Raw genomic sequence first — 20,912 nt, forward strand, 5'->3', positions numbered from 1 at the left:
GAGGGTGGTGTGGAATGGTCAACGCATCACCGGGGGCACACTGCCTGCCATCCAGGACACCTACACCACCCGATGTCACAGGAAGGCCGAAACGATCATCAAAGACATTAACCACGCGAGCCACAGCCTGTTCACCCCGCTATCATCCAGAAGGCAAGGTCAGTACAGGTGCATCAAAGCTGGGACCGAGAGATTGATAAACAGCCATCAGACTGTTAAATAGCCATCAACTAGCCGGCTACCACCCGGTTACTCGTCCCTTCACCTTAGAGGCTGCTGCTTTAAAATTCCCTGCCTTAGGTCAGTTAGGATCACCACTTCATTTTAAGAATGTGAAATGTCAGAATAATAATAGTAGAGATAATTATTTATTTCAGATTTGATTTCTTTCATCACATTCCAAGTGGGTCAGAAGTTTACATACACTTAATTAGTATTTGGTAGCATTGAATTTAAATTGTTTAATTTGGATCAAACATTGCGGGTAGCCTTCCAGAAGCTTCCCACAATAACTTGGGTGAATTTTGGCCCACTCCTCCTGACAGAGCTGGTGTAACTGAATCAGATTTGCAGGCCTCTTTTCTCGCACACACCTTTTCAGTTCTGCCCACACATTTTCTATAAGATTGAGGTCAGGGCTTGTGATGGCCACTCCAATACCTTGACTTTGTTGTCCTTAAGCAATTTTGCCACAACTTTGGAAGTATGCTTGGGGTCATTGTCCATTTGGAAGACCCATTTGCGACCAAACTTCAGCTTCCTGACTAATGTCTTGAGATGTTGCTTCAATATATCCACATTATTTTCCTTCCTCATGACGCCATCTATTTTGTGAAGTGCACCAGTCCCTCCTGCAGCAAAGCACCCCCACAACATGATGCTGCCACCCCCGTGCTTCACGGTTGTGATGTTGTTCTTCTGCTTGCAAGCCTCCCCCTTTTTCCTCCAAACATAACAATGGTCATTATGACCAAACAGTTCTATATTCATTTCATCAGACCAGAGGACATTTCTCCAAAAATGATGATCTTATTTCATCATGTGCAGTTGCAAACCGTAGTCTGGCTTTTTATGGAGGTTTTGGAGCAGTGGCTTCTTCCTTGCTGAGCAGCCTTTCATGTTATATCGATATAGGACTCGTTTTACTGTGGATGTAGATATTTTTGTACATGTTTCCTCCAGCATCTTCACAAGGTCCTTAGCTGCTGTTCTGGGATTGATTTGCACCTTTCGCACCAAAGTACATTAATCTCTAGGAGACAGAACACGTCCTTCCTGAGCAGTATGACGGCTGCATGGTCACATGGTGTTTATACTTGCGTACTATTGTTTGTACAAATGAACGTGGTACCTTCAGGTGTTTGGAAATTGCTCCCAAGGATGAACCAGACTTGTGGAGGTCTTGGCTGATTTCTTTTTCAATCAATATTTTTTTACAGACATATTCCTTTCATTAATGGCACATGCAGATATTTAGTGTGAAATTTACACAATTGTTATGAGGCCCCTGATTTTGCAGATATCCTGGTTGGAAGACTCCTGGAATCTAGCTGGAAAAAGCAGGAAATCAGGGAATCCTCCAACTGGGATTTCTGGTAGCCTGAGAATTTGGGAAAGTTATCAACATTTTGTAACTCTAAGTAATGGTCTCCTGTCCTACCTGCTGCTCAGTCTTTCCCTTCTCCAGCAGCTTGCGGACCTCAGTCTCCTTCCCTCTCAGGTCGTCCCTCAGGTCATTGTACTCCTTCTCTGTCTTGTCAATCAGCTTGTCCAGGTCTGACGCCTCCTTCTTGATCTTGCTCGCTTCGCCCTGTAATCAGAAGTCAAGGTAAGTTATCTTTCAAGACTTGGAAATGACTTCATTAATGTCCCGATTGCCATTTACATTTGTCTTGTGATACACAAACCCTCCAATGAATCTGTAGAGTATCCTGTCAATCATTCGAGACAGGGAACATATTCCAAAGGGTGGTTTCATCAATGAAGAGACGCCTGATGATGCTGCCTACCTCCCAATTGACATCCTATTCCCTTTCTAGTGCGCTAATTTTGACCAGTAGTGCACTATTAAGGGAATAGGGTGCCATTTGGGATGCAGACACCGTCTCCCCCTAAAAGAGGAGTAGTCACTTCATGCAACTGACCTCCAGTGATTTGGTGTTGAAGGGTGGCAGGCTGGTCAGGTTAGCGTAGATCTTCAGGGCTTTGTCGCCTGCCTCCTCTGCCTCAGCATGCACTTTATTGGCCTGTTTCTCCAGGTTATTAGCCAGGTCCTTTGCTTCGTTGTACCTAAGAGGGTGAACATGACAGTTTCAATTATTGACATGTTCTGGACAGAATAAATGTTCCTGAAATGGGATTTATTTCGATTGAGAAAATAAAGGAAAATCATCACAGAAAAGTGCTGTTGCTGACAGTGACATACTTCCTGTTGAGCTCGTCAATGTCTTTGTTGGTCTTTCCCTCGCCATCTAGAGTCTTCATCAGCAGGTTGAGAGCCTTGGTGGATGTGTCGTTGGCATCCTTGGCGATCTTCTCGATTTGATCCGCATCCATTTTATGTCTACAGATGTAACAGGATGAGGCTTATTATTTCATCGACTACGTGACGGGGTTTCTTACAGCAAGAAAACATTAATAAAAAGTGGTGATTGGGTTCACGCACCCAAAAATATACATTTTAGTTCTGGCCTTCCAATTGTATTGATTTAATTAAAGCCATTCTTTTTTTTTTTTTTGCGTGTTCCCCTCTTTTCAGTCAAGAATAGCACATCCCAGACATCCCAGTCAATACATTTCAGAGAACAACAATTGTTTCATCATTGTAGCAGTTCTTACTTGTCGGCCAGATTGCGAGCCTCCTCTGCCAGAAGCGTCATGTTGTTAGGATCTGCAGTGTTTGAGGGTGTTTTGATGTCCTGGGCGAGAAAAAAAAAAAAATACGAAATCAATGAACCCATTATTTCTTTTTCATGCAGGAGGACTTGCTCATTGTGCTACGGGACCAAATATGAACCGGGGGTCTGTACAACAAAAATAGACAAATAACATGGTGCTTAAAGCATTGAGATCCTACCCTTCATAATATAATTATTTGTTATATACAATATTTGACCAAATATGATCCGTTTTTAGAATGAAAGCGTTCATTTTTTGTCATGTTGCTGTTGAATGCTAATGTCCATTCTATGGATTCTATATGTAATTATACAGCGCCAAGTATCTTACTGAACACCTGGAGCAATATAGAATCCCTAGAATGGACATTATTATCCTAGCAACATGACACAAAAAAGATACCTTTCATTATAGAAACTGATCATACATGGTAGAACATTGGATGTATATTGTATAAAACAAATACACTTCTCAAAATTATCATTAGGGGATGACCGACCAGTTTGCTGATGGCGTCCTTGGCCTTATCCAGTTCCTCGCGGGCACGGTCGACCAGGTTCTCAGCGTCTCGGACCCGGTTGCGGGCCTTGTCGGTCTGGGTTCCCGTGTCATCCACACCGTTCCTGATGTTCTGCAGACGGTTCCACTGAGTGGTCAGCGTGTTGTTCAGGTTTCCCAGGCGCTCCAGCAGGCCTTTGTCTACATCTGAAAATATAGATTAAGAAGTAAATAATAGTGCATTTCACATAGTCCTCTCTGATCCAGCACCTGGGACAAGGTTTAATGGATGTGTGCATACCACCCCACTACATAACTGAAAACAGCATTCACAACTAACATTCCTGAATCATTTGATTTAACTCTACTGGGATAGAACAGCATTCTTTCAAGTTAATTATGCCGAATAGTTCTTTCAAAATTTGACATGAGAGCCTTTATCTAATTCTAGTTGTTTCATGCGAGACCTACTTTAAAATATATACATATATTTTTTTTAAATGGACATATTTAGAGTCCTGTACCTTTGCTGGTCTGAGCCTCCTCCAGCAGATCCATGATGGCTTTCTCTGCCTGTTTCAGACGGTCCTCAAAGGCCTTGTCACTGACAGCCTCCGACGTAGAGCCCAGGTTGTCAATCAAATTCTGCAGGTCATGCAGCTTCTGTCTCTGCTGGTTCACCTATGTAAGTGTAAAACCATAAGGGTTAGTGTGGTTGCCTATGCAGCTATACAGACATGTCAAGCGCACAAATTAAATATATTTTTAAAATATTTGGACAAAGACGGTGAAGAGAGACAGGAAAGGAAGGAGGAGAGACTGTGTGCTAGAACTCAACTTTATTAACAAAAATAATTAACTGACGAAAACAACACCAAGAGTCTGTACCTTGTCTCTGATGAGAGAGTAACAAGCTGGACACTGCTGGCAGCCAAGAGTAGAGCGGTTGTAGAAGTAGTTCTCCTCACACATGTCACACCTGGCTCCCACAAAGCCTGGGCTGCACTCGCAGCGGCCATCGTCCTTACACTGGGTCGTGGAGGAACCCTCTGGGTCGCAGTCGCACGCTGAAGTAGAGGAAGAAGAGAAACAGATCAATTAAAAAGGCTCGTAAAACATGTGTGATTCCCGAGTGGAGGTTTGAAAAGCTACAATGACAAATACAGAGGGGAATCTTCAAGTTAGAATAATGTTCTCTTCCCATCAGACACAAACTCCACACGTGATATAGTAATGCACATCTGCACGCCATAATATGAAATGTTGCAAGAGTTTAATCACAATGGTGGAGGATAGAGAAAGGAGGAAAAGTATGGAAGCCATACGTTTGCAGCCAGACAATCCGAATCCAAAGAAGTTGACCTCGCAGCGTTCACAGTGCAGACCGGTGACGCCGGGCTGGCATTCACACTGACCGGAACTGATGTCACACTGACCATTGGTGGACCCAATAGGATTGCAGGTGCATCTGTCACGACAACAAAATAAAATCAAGGCATACTACAACTATACTACAGCTATTGAAACATAGCCATGAACACAATTAAGCAACTAAAGCTTCATATAACAGACCACAATTTCTAGTAAGATAATTATTCATTGTAATAATTATGAATGTTTATTGGTCTTTATTTTTGTAGTGAATGTGACAAATCACAAACCAAAAAAAGATGATACATTTCTTTGGCTTTTCTACAAGGGAGTACCTTATTAATTACTCAGAAATGCTTCCACTAAAAGCTGGATATTAAGGTGTAAAGAAGTGAAGGTCTACAGAGTGGGTACTGACCGTACGCAACCTGTTCCGCTCTGCAGGTTGAAGAAGCCAGGCTCACAGGCGCTGCAGTCCCTGTTGGTGACGTGGGCGAGACACGGGCACTGGCCTGTGACCTGTAGACAGGTGGTTTGTCTGTCCACTGTGCCGTACGGAGAGCAGGTGCAGGCTGGGGACAGGAGAGAAGAGAAACCCATGACTACCACTGCAAGCATCAGTCATCTCTGTATAGTATGGTCCTTCTGTAGCTCAGTTGGTAGAGCATGGCGCTTGTAACGCCAGGGTAGTGGGTTCGATCCCCGGGACCACCCATACGTAGAATGTATGCACACATGACTGTAAGTCGCTTTGGATAAAAGCGTCTGCTAAATGGCATATATTATTATTATTATATTATTATTATATGTGGAACTCAACAGTACACAGGATAGAATGGAATAGAGAGAGACCCATTATCACCAATGAACACATCAGTCAAGTATGTGGAACTCACCTGTACACACACACACACACACAGGTCATTTTCTCATCTTACGTTTGCACTTGTCGTTGGGGTTGGTGGCCAGAGGGCTTCCATAGAAGCCCTCTTTGCAGCGGTCGCAGAAGAAGCCGTCTGTGTTGTAGATACACTTGAGGCACTCCCCGGTCTCTCGGTCACAGTTGCCCACAGCGTTGGGGTCGATGTTGTCGCTACACTTACATGCCCGACACACCCTCACCGGCCCGTTCTCACCCAGGGGGTCTCCGAAGAAACCGTCGTCACACAGCTCACAGCGCTTGCCTGGGGAAAGATGCAATTCATAGTTTGGATTACGTGATAATTAATATATTTGAATATCTAATAAAAGCTTCCATACATACAACTCCTGCATTGAGAAATAGGTACATACAATAAGCACAATTTGGAACATTCATCATGAAGTTTTATCCATTTACAAAGTTGAAGTTTGGTTTCTTTTACGGAATCAAAGTCTGTTAATAGAACGAACATGGTTCAGGCCACCTTTATGTCTGTATGGGAATATGGGGGATGTTATTTACATGCATGTTGCAGCATCCACACTTTAAACCCTTGGTTGCTGTATATTGTTGTGCCCCAAGGTTCATTACTTGTTCTGGTTTCAAAACCTACCACTATTCCTTATATCTAGAAGTAGTTTTGGGCCTCTTTAGCCGCCAGAAGAGAGCAGAAATGTTATTTATCTATAAAGCGTTAATGCAAAAAACATCCAATGTATTTGACTCCAAACCTCCAAACCAAACCTCCAAACTCTTATCGAATGACTCATTCTAAAACTTGGTTGATGAATTGCATTACACTTCAGATCCCCCCCAGTTTCTACACAGATTGGAAAATGCACCCACCCACCCACCCAACCAACCAACCAACCACCCACCCACCCAACCACCCAACCACCCACCCACCACCCACCCCACCCACCCAACCAACCTATGCTGCACCTTACATGTGAAACAATTTACACAAATTATTAGAATGGATGTTCTCATGCCTCTTACACAATTCAAAAAATCTTTTAAATGTTAATTGTGATTTTTTTTTCTTAATGAGTATGTCTTGTGTCTGTGTATTTATGCATATGTTGTTTTAAAAAAACAGGCTCTACTGCAAATGAGACTTTGGTCTCAATTGATCCACAGTATAAATATGTTTTCATTTTATTTTTATAAACAGTCTTGAATTGTGATAAATAGTAAATAATTCAACCAGTGTTTGACACTTTCAAAACTACCTACAGACTATGACTAACAGTTGATTTGGTTCTAATCTATAAATCTGCAAAGTTTCCACCACAGATTATTTACATGGGTTTTTAGTTTTTTAATCACAATCTCTTTAAATATTACCTGTGGTTCCTGTGGGACAGTTGGTGCAGACAACCTCCTTGGTCTTGGGAACGACAGCACAAGTGGATCCTCCGGGGCAGGGGCAGGGCTTGCAGTCGCTGGAACTCCCCACAGTGGAGTCTCCATAGGAACCGTCTCCACACCTCTCACAATTGGGACCAGCTGTGTTGTGTTGGCAGTCACACAACCCTTCAAACAGACATCAAACACACACGTCATGTCTCTGATTAAGAGGGGTTGGGTTAAGCGCGGAAGACACACTTCGGGTGAATGCATTCCTTTACGCAACTGACTAGCTATCCCCTTTCCTTCCCCTAGCCACCACCAGGGGGGAGTCTAAGACCGATGAGCGTTTAAAGGGCACACTTATTTTATTCCCAGACACCTTTTTATAGTAGATGAGGAGAGAGTAGGCTGCCTATTTTATTTAACCTTTATTTAACTAGGCAAGTCAGTTAAGATAAATTCTTATTTACAACGACATCCTATCAGTCATGTTTTAAACCAACCACAAATCTCTTTATAGCAGAGTGTTATTACTGGCTGATGTTGGTGTGATCTGTTACTCCATGTTCTGTTCCACTCTAAGATAACAAGGACTTTTAAATGTTGAACCATCCACTGTTCCAGACACATTTAGACATAGCAGATAGAACCGAAGGTGTACTGCATGGTCCCTGGCTGAGACATATACCCAACCAGTCATGTGATGATTGAAGACTCGTCTCCAGTCTCTACTCCTTGTTGTTTCCCTAAGGGCCCTGCTCTACAGTAGTGCACTATATAGGGAATTGGGAGGCATTAGGGTGTCAGCCACTCATTGTCATCTCCCTGACCTGTGTCGGGGTTGCACGTGTCACTGTGTCCGTTACAGTTGCAGGCGTCACAGGAACTGAAGGCCCCCAGGTCTGGTCTGTTCCTCCTGTATCCCAGGGTGCAGTTCTCACAATGCTGTCCCGTGTAGCCCTGAGGGCAGGTACACTTCTCTACCCAGCGGGCCGGGGTCCCGGGACCTCTCCTCGCCGTGATCAGCATTACATCGTCAAGGTAGCCAGCACCTGGGGAACGATGAGCATTGATTAGATGTCTGCATCATGTCTTGAGAAAGGCCACTAGGCCGAAATGTTGACATGGAATCAAAGACACAGACCACCAACATTCTTGTCTCCCAGCTTTCTATTTTCATTGCATTGATTAGGCTCAATTGGTAATGTCTAAAGTATTGAGCTAAGTGACTATTACTATGTTTTTGCCCTTAGAGTTATCTTGATATTTGTTCGGAGAGGATCTGAAGACCTCAATAACAGGGGAAATCATCACCATGTAGTGTCTTTAGGAGAAATGAGAAAGATTCAGCCTTAACCTGAGCACTAATATTATGACTAGGTTGGAGTTTCAACATCCTCTCTGTGATTAGCTGAGAGATGTCCTCAGAACTGTTAAAAGCATATGGAATCCAAGCGTATCAGTTCGCTTGACCTAACTAACTCCCAAGCTTGTCATGGTCCAATCCTACAGATACTACTGTAGGCTTGGGCCCATATTCATGAAGCGTCTCTAAGTAGGAGTGCTGATCTAGGATCCGTTTTCTGCCCTTTATGTACAGGGGAAACATGATCATAGATCAGTACTCCTACTCTGAGATCCTTTATGAATACAGGCCCTGAACCAGGATGTATGGTTTACATTGTGAAATGAGGTGAGGCGGGGCGGATGAGTGGATGCATACTTCTCTCGCTGTAGGTGCCACGGATCTTGATGGATGTCAGATTGTGCAGGAGCTTCTGGAACTCAGACTGAGGGAGGGTGGGCCTCCAGGGGTAGTCTGTGCTGTCGTGGAGCCTAACAGAAAAAAAAGAGGGGCATTCACAACATCAGATAACAGACACATTTATGCATTTGCTTTCTATGTGACAATTTCAAAATTATGTTATTACCACAGATTAGACGGTAAAAAGTCAACTTTCATTTTAACAAATGATTTACTTTTGTTGTGCTGGTATTCTACGGTATACACATCTGTAGGTTATGGCTGCATGATTTCCACCAACCTGAACACAAATGTCTGCATGTTCTCCCCAGGATAGGCATTTCCCTGAGCAATGAGAGGCACAGCCACTCTGAGGCCAGCCCCCTCCAGAACCACATCTTCAGCTGAAAGGCGTGTGTCTCTCCTGTCCACCCGGAAGTTCAGGGTGAGGTTCTGGCCGTAGCTCAGCAGCTGATTGCCCAGGAACCTCTCTACAGTAACGAGATAAGAAAATATTTGTTAGGCTCTCACTCCAATGAAGTCTTCTTCACCACAATAGTTTAAAAATAAAAGTCCCTCTTTCCCAAGAAAAGTCTTTGAGTTAAGTGTCAGTCACACAGTACCTGGAGCCACAAAGTACATGGGGAAGTAGTCCTCAGAGATGAGGGAAATCTCCTCTCCACCAGCAGACCACTGGACTGAAACACTGGAGCCGTCACGCTGCTGGGCTGTCCACTGCTCATCATCTAGGAACAGGTTTCATGTATGTTACATTTCATTCTATCACGGCATATCTTTACATCACAACTACCTCTGAATGATCCTAATCTAAACAGTGAGATTTGCATACTTCCTGAATATTTATTAAAATTTACTTCAGCTTCTTTTTTTTATTAGTAAATAAGCCTGGTCTGAGCCCATAATGAAAAAGGTGAAAAGGTGTATGGGCTCACCTTTGTCGAAGGTGGAGGAAACGGTGTCGATGCTGTAACCTTCAGCGCTGTCACACACAGAGGAGTGTTGGAAGCAGAAGCACAGAGTGCAACCTTGTGGGTTCTGGGGGTCCAGGTTGAAGTAGCCCAGCTTACACCTGAAATAAACCACATTAGCCTTTTAACATCAACTTACATAAAACATTATATGAGCATGGGTAAGTCTATCTGCAAATATGAGATAAAGTCAACATATATATTTTTCATATTTATTTTATTTAACTAGGCAAGTCAGTTGAGAACAAATTCTTATTACAATGACGGCCTACCGGGGAACAGTGGGTTCACTGTCTTGTTCAGGGGCAGAACGACAGATTTTTACCTTGTCGGCTCTGGGATTCGATCTAGCATCCTTTCGGTTACTGGCCCAACGCTCTAATCACTAGGCTACCTGCCGTCCCATATACTGTAATAATTCATTTCATTACATGAAAACAAAGTTAACTGTATGAAACTGAGTTAAAATATGGCTTTAGGCTTGGAAATGTGAAAGTATTGACATACAGTTTGAGGCGTAGGCTATATTCTATAATGAGTCCCATATTGCCTTTCAAGTAAAATGGGCTGACACCTTAAGCGAATGACAGCCTTTGGGAGAAGAGCAATTTAGTAGACTGTGAAACTGCTGTCTTCAAAAAGGCAGACAGGCAAACGGTCTGTAATTTCAGCCACTTGTTGTGAGTGACCATGCAGCATCTGACAAACTGAATGCGTCCGAAATGGCACCCTATTTCCTATATAGTGCACTACTTTTGACCAGGCCCCATTTAAGTAATAGGGTGCCATTTGGGACAAATCCAGTGGGGGGATTATTCATACCATCTGTGGCCCAGCTGGGAGGCTGGGAGGAATGTTACACCCACCAGTGTCTGTGGAGCCGGGGGTTGTGGAGCCGGGGTTAGGTGGTGGCCATTGCACAAAGGCAGAGAGAAGAGTGTCTCAGGCAGGCAGCAGACAAGGTAGTGGTGACTGGCTGGGTGGCCGGACTTGGGAGAAGCCATAGAAGGCCTGGCTGCCAGTCGGTCTCAGTGGGGAGGAGTGAGCTATCTATGGGTTATTTTGTCTCCTTCGCTGCGAGGGGAGTCATACTGCCTGTCTAATTCCATTTTACACACATACAGAGCATTCTTTCATTGAGAGAGAGGTACTCTCCTGTGTGTGTGTGTGTGTGTGTGTGTGTGTGTGTGTGTGTCAGGGGCTGCTTTTAAACCTCAAAATGTCATAACAGAAGATGAGCTGAAATGCTGCCATAAATCTTGAACAGTTTCCCTTCCCAAATGAACAATACCGTAAAGTGTGTTGCACTAGCTGAATGGAGCCAACTCATATTTCACTGCCAAAGTGACAGTCTTTCGTAACCCTGTTTCATTCTAAACCCATCAACATTCAACAATTCCCAGACAAAGACAATCCTAACTGAAAAGCGACCTTGTTAGTGTATTTTGAGTATAAGGAAATCATGTTTATGTGTGTACTGTGCCTCTGTGTGCGTGCGTGCGTGCGTGCGTGCGTGCGTGCGTGCGTGCGTGTGTGTGTGACACTGTGTGTGTGTAATTAATCCCTGTTGCAGAGAGAGCGAGTGGGTCTGACACTGACCGGTCACAGTTGAAGCCCTCCACGTTGTCCTTGCACTGGCAACGGCCTGTCTGGACATCACACTCCTGTGTGCTTCCAGAAGGGTTACAGGAGCAGGGTCTGGAGAGAAGAGGGGTGGGGGAGGGGAAGGGAGAAGAACAGCCATTCACATAAACAGCATGGGTCTGATAACCACTATCTATTCTAAAGCAAGCCTGCTGCGAGCCTGTTTATCTAAAAGGACCATTGCTGGCCTGGCACACAACTACATCCCAAATGGCATCCTATTCCCTATATAGTGCACTATATAGGGAGAAGGATGCCATTTGGGATACACCCTAAGATGGACCGCCTCCATCTCACTCCCAAATAAACACGTGAAGAGCGAACAATAAATAAATAAGAACAAACCATCATAAAACGTTAAGACTGTTTGATTTGGAGCAATGCAAATATAAATATCACAAATAACAAGAGTTATTAGCTTGGTGTTTTATACCTGCAGCCTGCTTCGGTCAAGGTGTGGAAGCCAGGTTGGCAGCGGTCACACTTGTCCCCCATCACACCTGGTTTACAGCTGCAGCGCCCTGTGTTGTCACACTGAGTGGCCAGAGTGCCTGGCAGTAGAGAGAAAGAAGCACAGATCAACATCAGTTCATCATTTCAACACACATGTGAACGATCATTGTTAAACAGCCCAGACAATTCACACAACATGTGGACAATCTTGTTCGAATAGCCTGTAATGGGATCTGGTGGTGTCCATGTCGCAATTGTTAGGCGGTGGTTTTCAAGGGTAGCATATGTGGTTATAGAGGAATTATGTAACTTAACATACTGGTGACAACAGCTTTAACCTATTAAGACTTGCGTTTTGTCTCTCAATCCAATAAAATATTAACCCACAGCACTACAAAACACAGACTGCCTTCAGACTGCATATTATTTAACCCCGATAGAAAGCAGCATCGCATTTGTGGAAACCAAGACTCTTCTCAAGGCAGGCCTGGTTGTAGTTAGATATGTTCGCGTCACATCTGGGACAATTTGAGCATTTTAGCCAACCCTAACCTAATTCTCCTAACCTGCCACATAACATGTTCCTAACCTGCCTTGCTAATTCTCCTAACCTGCTATGAAAAGTAGCATCTGTAGTCAAAACAAACAGACTTGCCCCGAGAACAGTCTTGGTTTCAATTAATGCAATACAGCCAATATAAACTAAGTATTTAATGATACATTAAAACTTGTGGTTCGTTGCTCAATCCAATATAACGACAAGGGCAGTCACTTTACAACAAAGCCTGGCTTCATGCTGTACTTATCTTCTTACCCCAATAGAAACAGTAAGTCTGCGACCCAAATGGCACCCTATGTCCCAAATACTGAACTGTACGGCTCCTGTCAAAAGTACTGCACTATATAGGGAATCATGTACCAATTGGGAAGCAACCCTCTTTTTACCCCAATAGTAACAGTAAATACGCAATGGTATGGTCCAGACACTCACCCACTGAGTTGCAGCTGCAGGGCAGGCAGCGGTTGCCGGATCGGTCTCTGTAGTGATTGTCCAGGCAGCGCTCGCAGTTGGGCCCGTCAGTGTTGTCGGCACAGTTGCGACAGTGTCCTCCATGGCCGGTGGCACGGTACAGCTCAGGGTCGAAGTAGCACTCTGCACTCTTGCCATTACAGTTGCACTCTGGGACCACCAGAAAAAGTAGATATTAGCTTATCCCATACAAATGTATAGGACAATGTGTGGGTGGGATCAATGTATGTGTATCCGGGGAGAGAGCAGTACAACTACAGACTAATGTGATTTTAAACCGCTGGATTTAAGAGTGGGAAAGATAAAAGCACATTTTCCATACCAGGCTTTGGTAAACTAGCCATTAGTTTATCCCATACAGTTTTAAGGACAATGCATGGATGGGTTCAATGTAGAGGTGCTTACTGTATATGGGGAAGGAGGTGGTAGAGCTACATAGTAGCACATTTCATACTGAACCTTCCCTGCAGTTAAGGGTAGGTAATTTCATTTGGCACATTTTCCATATCAGGCATACTTTTCCCTAAGTGGTCTGCTGGCAAAGTTTGGTTTTAGGAGACAGATTATGTGGCCTGGAGCAGATTGAGGCAGTGTGGGCGTGAGAAGTGTGGTGTGGACTGTTCTGAACAGGATTAGTCACACATTTGGGGTATGATATGAATGTCTGTCCGGCCTGGCCTGCACAGAAACAGGAAGGATCTCTTGCTATGGGACTTATGCAGACACTCATCTCTTGGGCTGTGTCCCAAAATACATCATATTCTCTATGTAGTGCACTACTTTTGACCAGGGCCCATAGGATTCTGGTCAAAAGTAGCGCACTACATAGGGAATAGGGTGCCATTTGGGACAGCACTTACTCAGACACTCGTTGGGGTTATTGGCTGTAGCTCGCCTCCAGGGACGGTCGTTGTAGAACGGCTTGCACACATTGCAGTCATCACCCTCTGTGTTGTGCTTGCAGTTGCAAACCGGCTTGTCGAAACCGTTGTTTTTCACACACTCACTCGCATGGCCGTTGCACTTGCACCTGGAACAGCGCAGAACAGTCTGTTAGTCACCGTGAGAGTTATAATGCACAACTCAAACATCTGTGCCTCAGAGTAAGAGGATCAAGTCCCCGCTGTCTATGTCATCTTATTCATTATGATGTAAAAGGCTAAAACTAATCCTAGATCAGCACTCCTACTCAGAGACCTTTATGAATATGGTCCTTTGCACTGGTCTTAAGAGGACCTGACCATAAGCATTAAATGGAACTCAGTTATTGATTTTAATGGACGTGATTACTTGGTTAAGCAGTCTAATAGTCCAACCATACTGTATATCAATGGCACTTATTTTCAGTGTAATCATATGAGTCGATGACCTGTCAGCACAGGATAGTAGCATGATTACAGTGTTTCCACTATATTCATTCAGCAGCGTTTGGCTAAATTGCCAAAATCTCGCACTATCCCTTTAAGATCAGAGTGCCAAGTTAAAACCTATATTACTAGCAATCTGAGTGAGCAGTAGCACGAATGAGAGCACAGCCACTGCTTGCACCTCATCGTCTCCCTACAGGGAAAACACTGGAGTATATTTACAGTAATCTACAAATAGGTGTTCATCCATCCATATTAGCATGACAGATAGCAGCAAACGTTGACTCCAACTTGCTATAACAAGTCACTTTACTACTGGTAGAGAACAGGCTTCATTTTGATAAATCAATCATACTGTAAACATTCTACAAAATCAAATGTTATCTATCACATGCCCTGAATACAACATGTGTAGGTAGACTTTACAGTGAAATGCTTGCTTACGAACAACAAAAGAGAGTTTAAAAAATAAAATACCCAAGAAGGAAGCTACATACAGGGAGTACCAGTACCAGATCAACGTGGAGCTACATATAGGGAGTACCAGTAAACGTTTGATTTGATCTATCAAAAAAACACCACTATTTGTAGCTTACATTATGTTTGAGTCTCATTACTTTAAGTGTGTGTTGTTGGGAATCACAAATACATGTCATTCGATCCATCCTTGATCCATCCTCAAATACATCATTAGTCAAATCAATGTTGGCACAGGGAGTTTTATTTGCCATGATAACTCCATGGCGTTTACCCAATTCAGAAAGGATCCACCTTCTCCACCCGAGACACTTCAACAGACCCCCTCCGAACAAGAGAAGAAATGCATGGCAGCAACCTTTGGGTATTGTTTCAGGTGTTACTTGGCAGCGAAGTGTGGAAAAAGTGACAACAGGAAGGAAGATACTATAGCACTAGGGGCCTATTGAGACTAATAGGCGGTTTGTTCATCTAGAAAAACAAAGCCAACCTCCCTCACGCTCTTTTCCATTTTGTAGTATGTGTAATATCAGTCAAATCCATTTCTTACTCAGCTGCTCTTCCTCCCGGGGAAGGACTGCCCGTTCCATGATCTCGCCATCACGGTTGACAACTCCATTGTGTCCTCCTCCCAGAGCGCTAAGAACCTTGGCGTGATCCTGGACAACACCCTGTCGTTCTCAACTAACATCAAGGCGGTGGCCCGTTCCTGTAGGTTCATGCTCTACAACATCCGCAGAATACGACCCTGCCTCACACAGGAAGCGGCGCAGGTCCTAATCCAGGCACTTGTCATCTCCCGTCTGGATTACTGCAACTCGCTGTTGGCTGGGCTCCCTGCCTGTGCCATTAAACCCCTACAACTCATCCAGAACGCCGCAGCCCGTCTGGTGTTCAACCTTCCCAAGTTCTCTAACGTCACCCCGCTCCTCCACTCTCTCCACTGGCTTCCAGTTGAAGCTCGCATGCGCTACAAGACCCTGGTGCTTGCCTACGGAGCTGTGAGGGGAACGGCACCTCAGTACCTCCAGGCTCTGATCAGGCCCTACACCCAAACAAGGGCACTGCGTTCATCCACCTCTGGCCTGCTCGCCTCCCTACCACTGAGGAAGTACAGTTCCCGCTCAGCCCAGTCAAAACTGTTCGCTGCTCTGGCCCCCCAATGGTGGAACAAACTCCCTCACGACGCCAGGACAGCGGAGTCAATCACCACCTTCCGGAGACACCTGAAACCCCACCTCTTTAAGGAATACCTAGGATAGGATAAAGTAATCCTTCTCACCCCCCTTAAAAGATTTAGTTGCACTATTGTAAAGTGACTGTTCCACTGGATGTCATAAGGTGAATGCACCAATTTGTAAGTCGCTCTGGATAAGAGCGTCTGCTAAATGACTTAAATGTAATGTAATGATAATATATAGCTGGTGGATGTGATGACGTCGCTGACTGGTGGACAGTGAACTTGGTGCCCTGACAGGTAGAGAGTAGACCTACTACACCCAAGCTTGGCCCGGCATGGTCCTTGGACTCATCTCTGCCGTCATATTGGGGCCTGCCCCATTCCAGTCTCCGTGCACTGTAATCCAGCACTCGCAGGCAGGAATGCAAAGAATGCAGCTGAGTAATGGAAATCTGCTCCATATTTCAAACAGATTGAGGTGAAAAGACACTGCACCGGCAATGGGGCAGTTTAACACTTGTTTAATACGTGTCTGATCCCCTATTCTCTTCTGACTTTTCAGTTCTGAATTTGGGAGGGATTGTTTTTTTGGATTCTCTGACGAGCCACTGAGAATGAACCCACACAATGTAAAATGTGGCTGGCCACATTTGTGATGTGAAGTTGATCTGAAGTCAACAGATTCCACTACTTTAGATGAATGACTCAACACCCAGGCAAAAACATCTTTGTTGTCAGCACCTGAGGTTTGATAATGAATGTTGTTTTCTTCAATCCAACAGAGCGATTCCTATTCTTGCAGTTATTCCAGGTCTTCATACCAAAAACGTATAGAGTGAATACGCACTAGAGAAAACTGCGTGTGTGAATAATAGACAGGGCCTGTCCACTATTGTTTTCACTATACATTTGACCTCTTGGCGATGTCATTCGAAAACATAATGTTAACTTTTACTGCTATGCGGATGACACGCAGCTGTACATTTCAATGAAACATGGTGAAGCCCCAAAATGGCACTCGCTAGAAACCTGTGTTTCAGACATAAGGAAGTGGATGGCTGCAAACTTTTGACTTTTAAACTCGGACAAAACAGAGATGCTTGTTCTAGGTCCCAAGAAACAAAGAGATCTTCTGTTGAATCTGACAATTAATCTTGATGGTTGCACAGTCGTCTCAAATAAAACTGTGAAGGACCTCGGTGTTACTCGGGACCCTGATCTCTCTTTTGACAAACATATCAAGATTGTTTCAAGGACAGCTTTTTTCAATCTACGTAACATTGCAAAAATCAGAAACTTTCTGTCCAAAAATGATGCATAAAAAATAATCCATGCTTTTGTTACTTCTAGGTTAGACTACAGCAATGCTCTACTTTCCGGCTACACGGATAAAGCACTAAATAAACTTCAATTAGTGCTAAATACGGCTGCTAGAATCCTGACTAGAACCAAAAAAGATTATCATACGACTCCAGTGCTAGCCTCCCTACACTGGCTTCCTGTTAAGGCAAGGGCTGATTAAGGTTTTACTGCTAACCTACAAAGCATTACATGGGCTTGCTCCTACCTATCTTTCTGATTTGGTTCTGCCGTACATGCCTACGCATACGCTACGTTCACAAAATGCAGGCCTCCTAATTGTCCCTAGAATTTCTAAGCAAACAGCTGGAGGCAGGGCTTTCTCCTATAGAGCTCCCTTTTTATGGAATGGTCTGCCTACCCATGTCAGAGACGCACACTCGGTCTCAACCTTTAAGTCTTTATTGAAGACTCATCTCTTCAGTGGGTCATATGATTGAGTGTAGTCTGGCCCAGGAGTGTGAAGGTGAACGGAAAGGCTCTGGAGCAACAAACCGCCCTTGCGGTCTCTGCCTGGCCGGTTCCCCTCTTTCCACTGGGATTCTCTGCCTCTAACCCTATAACAGGGGCTGAGTCAACATCTGGCTTACTGGTGCTCTTTCATGCCATCCCTAGGAGGGGTGCGTCACTTGAGTGGGTTGAGTTACTGATGTGATCTTCCTTTCTGGGTTGGCGCCCCCCCTTGGGTTGTGCCGTGGCGGAGATCTTTGTGGGCTATACTCGGCCTTGTCTCAGGATGGTAAATTGGTGGTTGAAGATATCACTCTAGTGGTGTGGGGGCTGTGCTTTGGCAAAATGGGTGGTGTTATATCCTTCCTGTTTGGCCCTGTTTGGGGGTATCATCGGATGGGTCCACAGTTTCCTGACCCCTCCTGTCTCAGCCTCCAGTATTTATGCTGCAGTAGTTTGTGTGTCGGGGGGCTAGGGTCAGTTTGTTATATCTGGAGTACTTCTCCTGTCTTATCCGGTGTCCTGTGTGAATTTAAGTATGCTCTCTCTAATTCTCTCTTTCTCTCGGAGGACCTGAGCCCTAGGACCATGCCTCAGGACTACCTGGCATGATAACTCCTTGCTGTCCCCAGTCCACCTGGCTGTGCTGCTGCTCCAGTTTGAACTGTTCTGCCTGCGGCTATGGAATCCTGACCTGTTCACCGGACGTGCTACCTTGTCCCAGACCTGCTGTTTTCAACTCTGTAGAGACAGCAGGAGCGGTAGAGATACTCTTAATGATCGGCTATGAAAAGCCAACTGACAATTACTCCTGAGGTGCTGACTTGCTGCATCCTCGACAACTACTGTGATTATTATTATTTGACCATGCTGGTCATTTATGACCATTTGTAAGTCGCTCTGGATAAGAGCGTCTGCTAAATGACTTAAATGTAAATGTAATGAACACCATGTTCTGTTATAATCTCCACCCGGCCCAGACAGAAGAAGACTGGCCACCCCTCATAGCCTGGTTCCTCTCTAGGTTTCTTCCTTGGTTTTGGCCTTTCTAGGGAGTTTTTCCTAGCCACCGTGCTTCTACACCTGCATTGCTTGCTGTTTGGGGTTTTAGGCTGGGTTTCTGTACAGCACTTTGAGATATCCGCTGATGTACAATGGGCTATATAAATACATTTGATTTGGCCTCCTCCTTTAAAGGAATATAATATGATTTGTTGCTATTTTTACATTTATGTTATAATTTCTAGAAGAGACAAAAACAATGGCATTGGTCAAATAAAAAAAAATGTGAAGAAGGGAAAAGCCAGGCAGTGGATGCTGACAACAGTTGTTGGAAGATAGCATAAAGCTGAGGGAACGGCTCTCACCTTCCTCCCACTGCAAAGTCTGAGACAGCGTAGTAATAGGACTTTAGGACCTTGGGATCATTGAAAACTTCATCTCCAAATGTGTTGAGCCTGTTCAGGGTCACTTTGATATCTGTGGCTGTCACCCATTCCTGAAAAGAAAAAAGACAAATAGACAGTGTTAAAACACAGCCAGGTCAGACTCCACAAATGTGTGTGCCAGGCTTTGCCTGCTAAATATGTTTGGAGAGTTATTCATTTACAACTTTGCTTGACGGACGAGAAAAGGGAGAGAGGGTTGAAGATTCCAAAGTGAGTTGCACGATAGGTGTGTTTGACTTGAAACTAATTCTTATCCTGTTGAAAGTTTCTATTTCAAATGGGAGACAAAACCCTATCCCTGGTACTAGTGCAGCTGTTTAGAAGAGGAAAATAAATACAGCAAAACTAATCTAAACCTCAGAAATTCTCATGGAATCAGACTGGTCCCAGAATCAGAACAACATATTGAAAGCCTTTTGTTTGCTTGCTTAGAATTACAGCAGCAGAGGACATATCTGGAGTGAGCACTGGAAGATCGCACAAGGAGTATTACCAAGAAAGTTGGAAACCATAACATCTGTAAAAAAAAAAAAAAAAAAAAAAATTAAAGTCTATCCTGTTCACAAATGGAGGTTTATAATAAATAGTCTGTTTTACATTTAACATTGTAACACAATGTTCTGAATATTTCTGAAGAGGAGTTGTAAACGCAGCCAAGTCAAGTGTGTATCATCTCGCTTGCACGTGCAACATTATTTGCCAACAAACATTCTGCAGAATTATTGGGAGTCTAACTACTACCAGCAGACTAATTTACATTTACATTTAAAACATATTTCAGGATAGAGTTTTTGCTGATAACAGCTCCAATGTTTTGCCACTTATAGCCTAACTCTACTAGAAGACACATCCATAGGGCAGCCATGAGTCAAAGCAGGTTCCGTCTGCCTCAGGCACGGGGCCAATGGCTCTCCTGGTCGACTATTTTATTGACTTCACTGGCACTGGATACAATACCAATTGTATCCAGGCAGATATTTAAAGCTGGATGAAAATATCATTTCCCCCCCAGTTAATTATCTTGAGACTAGAGGTCGACCGATTATGATTTTCCAACGGCGATAGCAATACTGATTAATGGAGGACCAAAAAAAAGGCGATACCGATTAACCGGCAAATTTGTTTTATTTATTTGTAATAACGAAAATTACAACATTACTGAATGAACACTTATTTTAACTTAATATAATACATCAATAAAAATCCATTTAGCCTCAAACAAATAATGAAGCATGTTCAATTTGGTTTAATTAATGCAAAAACAAAAGTGTTGGAGAAGAAAGTAAAAGTGCAATATGTGCCATGTAAAAAAGCTAACGTTTAAGTTCCTTGCTCAGAACATGAGAACATATGAATGCTGGTGGTTCCTTTTAACATGAGACTTCAATATTCCAAGGTAAGAGGTTTTTGGTTGTAGTTATAGTATTTATAGAACTATTTCCCTCTATACCATTTGTATTTCATTAACATTTGACTATTGGATGTTCTTATAGGCACTTTAGTATTGCCAGTGCAACGGTATAGCTTCCGTCCCTCTCCTCGCCCCTACCTGGGCTCGAAACAGCCACCCTCGAAGCAGCGTTACCCATGCAGAGCAAGGGGAATAACCACTCCAAGTCTCAGAGCGAGTGACGTTTGAAATGCTATTAGCGCGCACCACGCTAATTAGCTAGCCATTTCACATCGGTTACACCAGCCTAATCTCGGGAGTTGATAGGCTTGAAGTCAT

The 20,912-nt window shown here is 43.9% G+C and overlaps 1 protein-coding gene across 1 annotated transcript in view; it reads right to left on the minus strand.

Moving 5' to 3' along the window:
- The window catches only part of LOC124009311 (laminin subunit gamma-1-like), a 73,340-nt gene that overhangs the window by 10,116 nt on the left and 42,312 nt on the right, over positions 1-20,912 (minus strand). The window contains exons 3-23 of the mRNA XM_046320977.1: positions 19,103-19,233; positions 13,763-13,932; positions 12,864-13,052; positions 11,853-11,970; positions 11,375-11,473; positions 9,740-9,876; positions 9,410-9,532; positions 9,088-9,277; positions 8,766-8,878; positions 7,873-8,094; positions 7,037-7,225; positions 5,706-5,951; positions 5,186-5,339; positions 4,722-4,864; positions 4,285-4,463; positions 3,921-4,077; positions 3,398-3,603; positions 2,839-2,918; positions 2,426-2,563; positions 2,145-2,289; positions 1,661-1,810 (exon numbers count right to left, since the gene is read on the minus strand). Coding sequence (XP_046176933.1) covers positions 1,661-1,810; positions 2,145-2,289; positions 2,426-2,563; positions 2,839-2,918; positions 3,398-3,603; positions 3,921-4,077; positions 4,285-4,463; positions 4,722-4,864; positions 5,186-5,339; positions 5,706-5,951; positions 7,037-7,225; positions 7,873-8,094; positions 8,766-8,878; positions 9,088-9,277; positions 9,410-9,532; positions 9,740-9,876; positions 11,375-11,473; positions 11,853-11,970; positions 12,864-13,052; positions 13,763-13,932; positions 19,103-19,233 — 3,279 coding nt within the window. The remainder of the gene's footprint in view (positions 1-1,660; positions 1,811-2,144; positions 2,290-2,425; positions 2,564-2,838; positions 2,919-3,397; positions 3,604-3,920; positions 4,078-4,284; positions 4,464-4,721; positions 4,865-5,185; positions 5,340-5,705; positions 5,952-7,036; positions 7,226-7,872; positions 8,095-8,765; positions 8,879-9,087; positions 9,278-9,409; positions 9,533-9,739; positions 9,877-11,374; positions 11,474-11,852; positions 11,971-12,863; positions 13,053-13,762; positions 13,933-19,102; positions 19,234-20,912) is intronic.

The sequence above is a fragment of the Oncorhynchus gorbuscha genome, linkage group LG22 (assembly GCF_021184085.1).
Source record: "Oncorhynchus gorbuscha isolate QuinsamMale2020 ecotype Even-year linkage group LG22, OgorEven_v1.0, whole genome shotgun sequence".
Classification (NCBI taxonomy): Eukaryota; Metazoa; Chordata; class Actinopteri; order Salmoniformes; family Salmonidae; genus Oncorhynchus; species Oncorhynchus gorbuscha.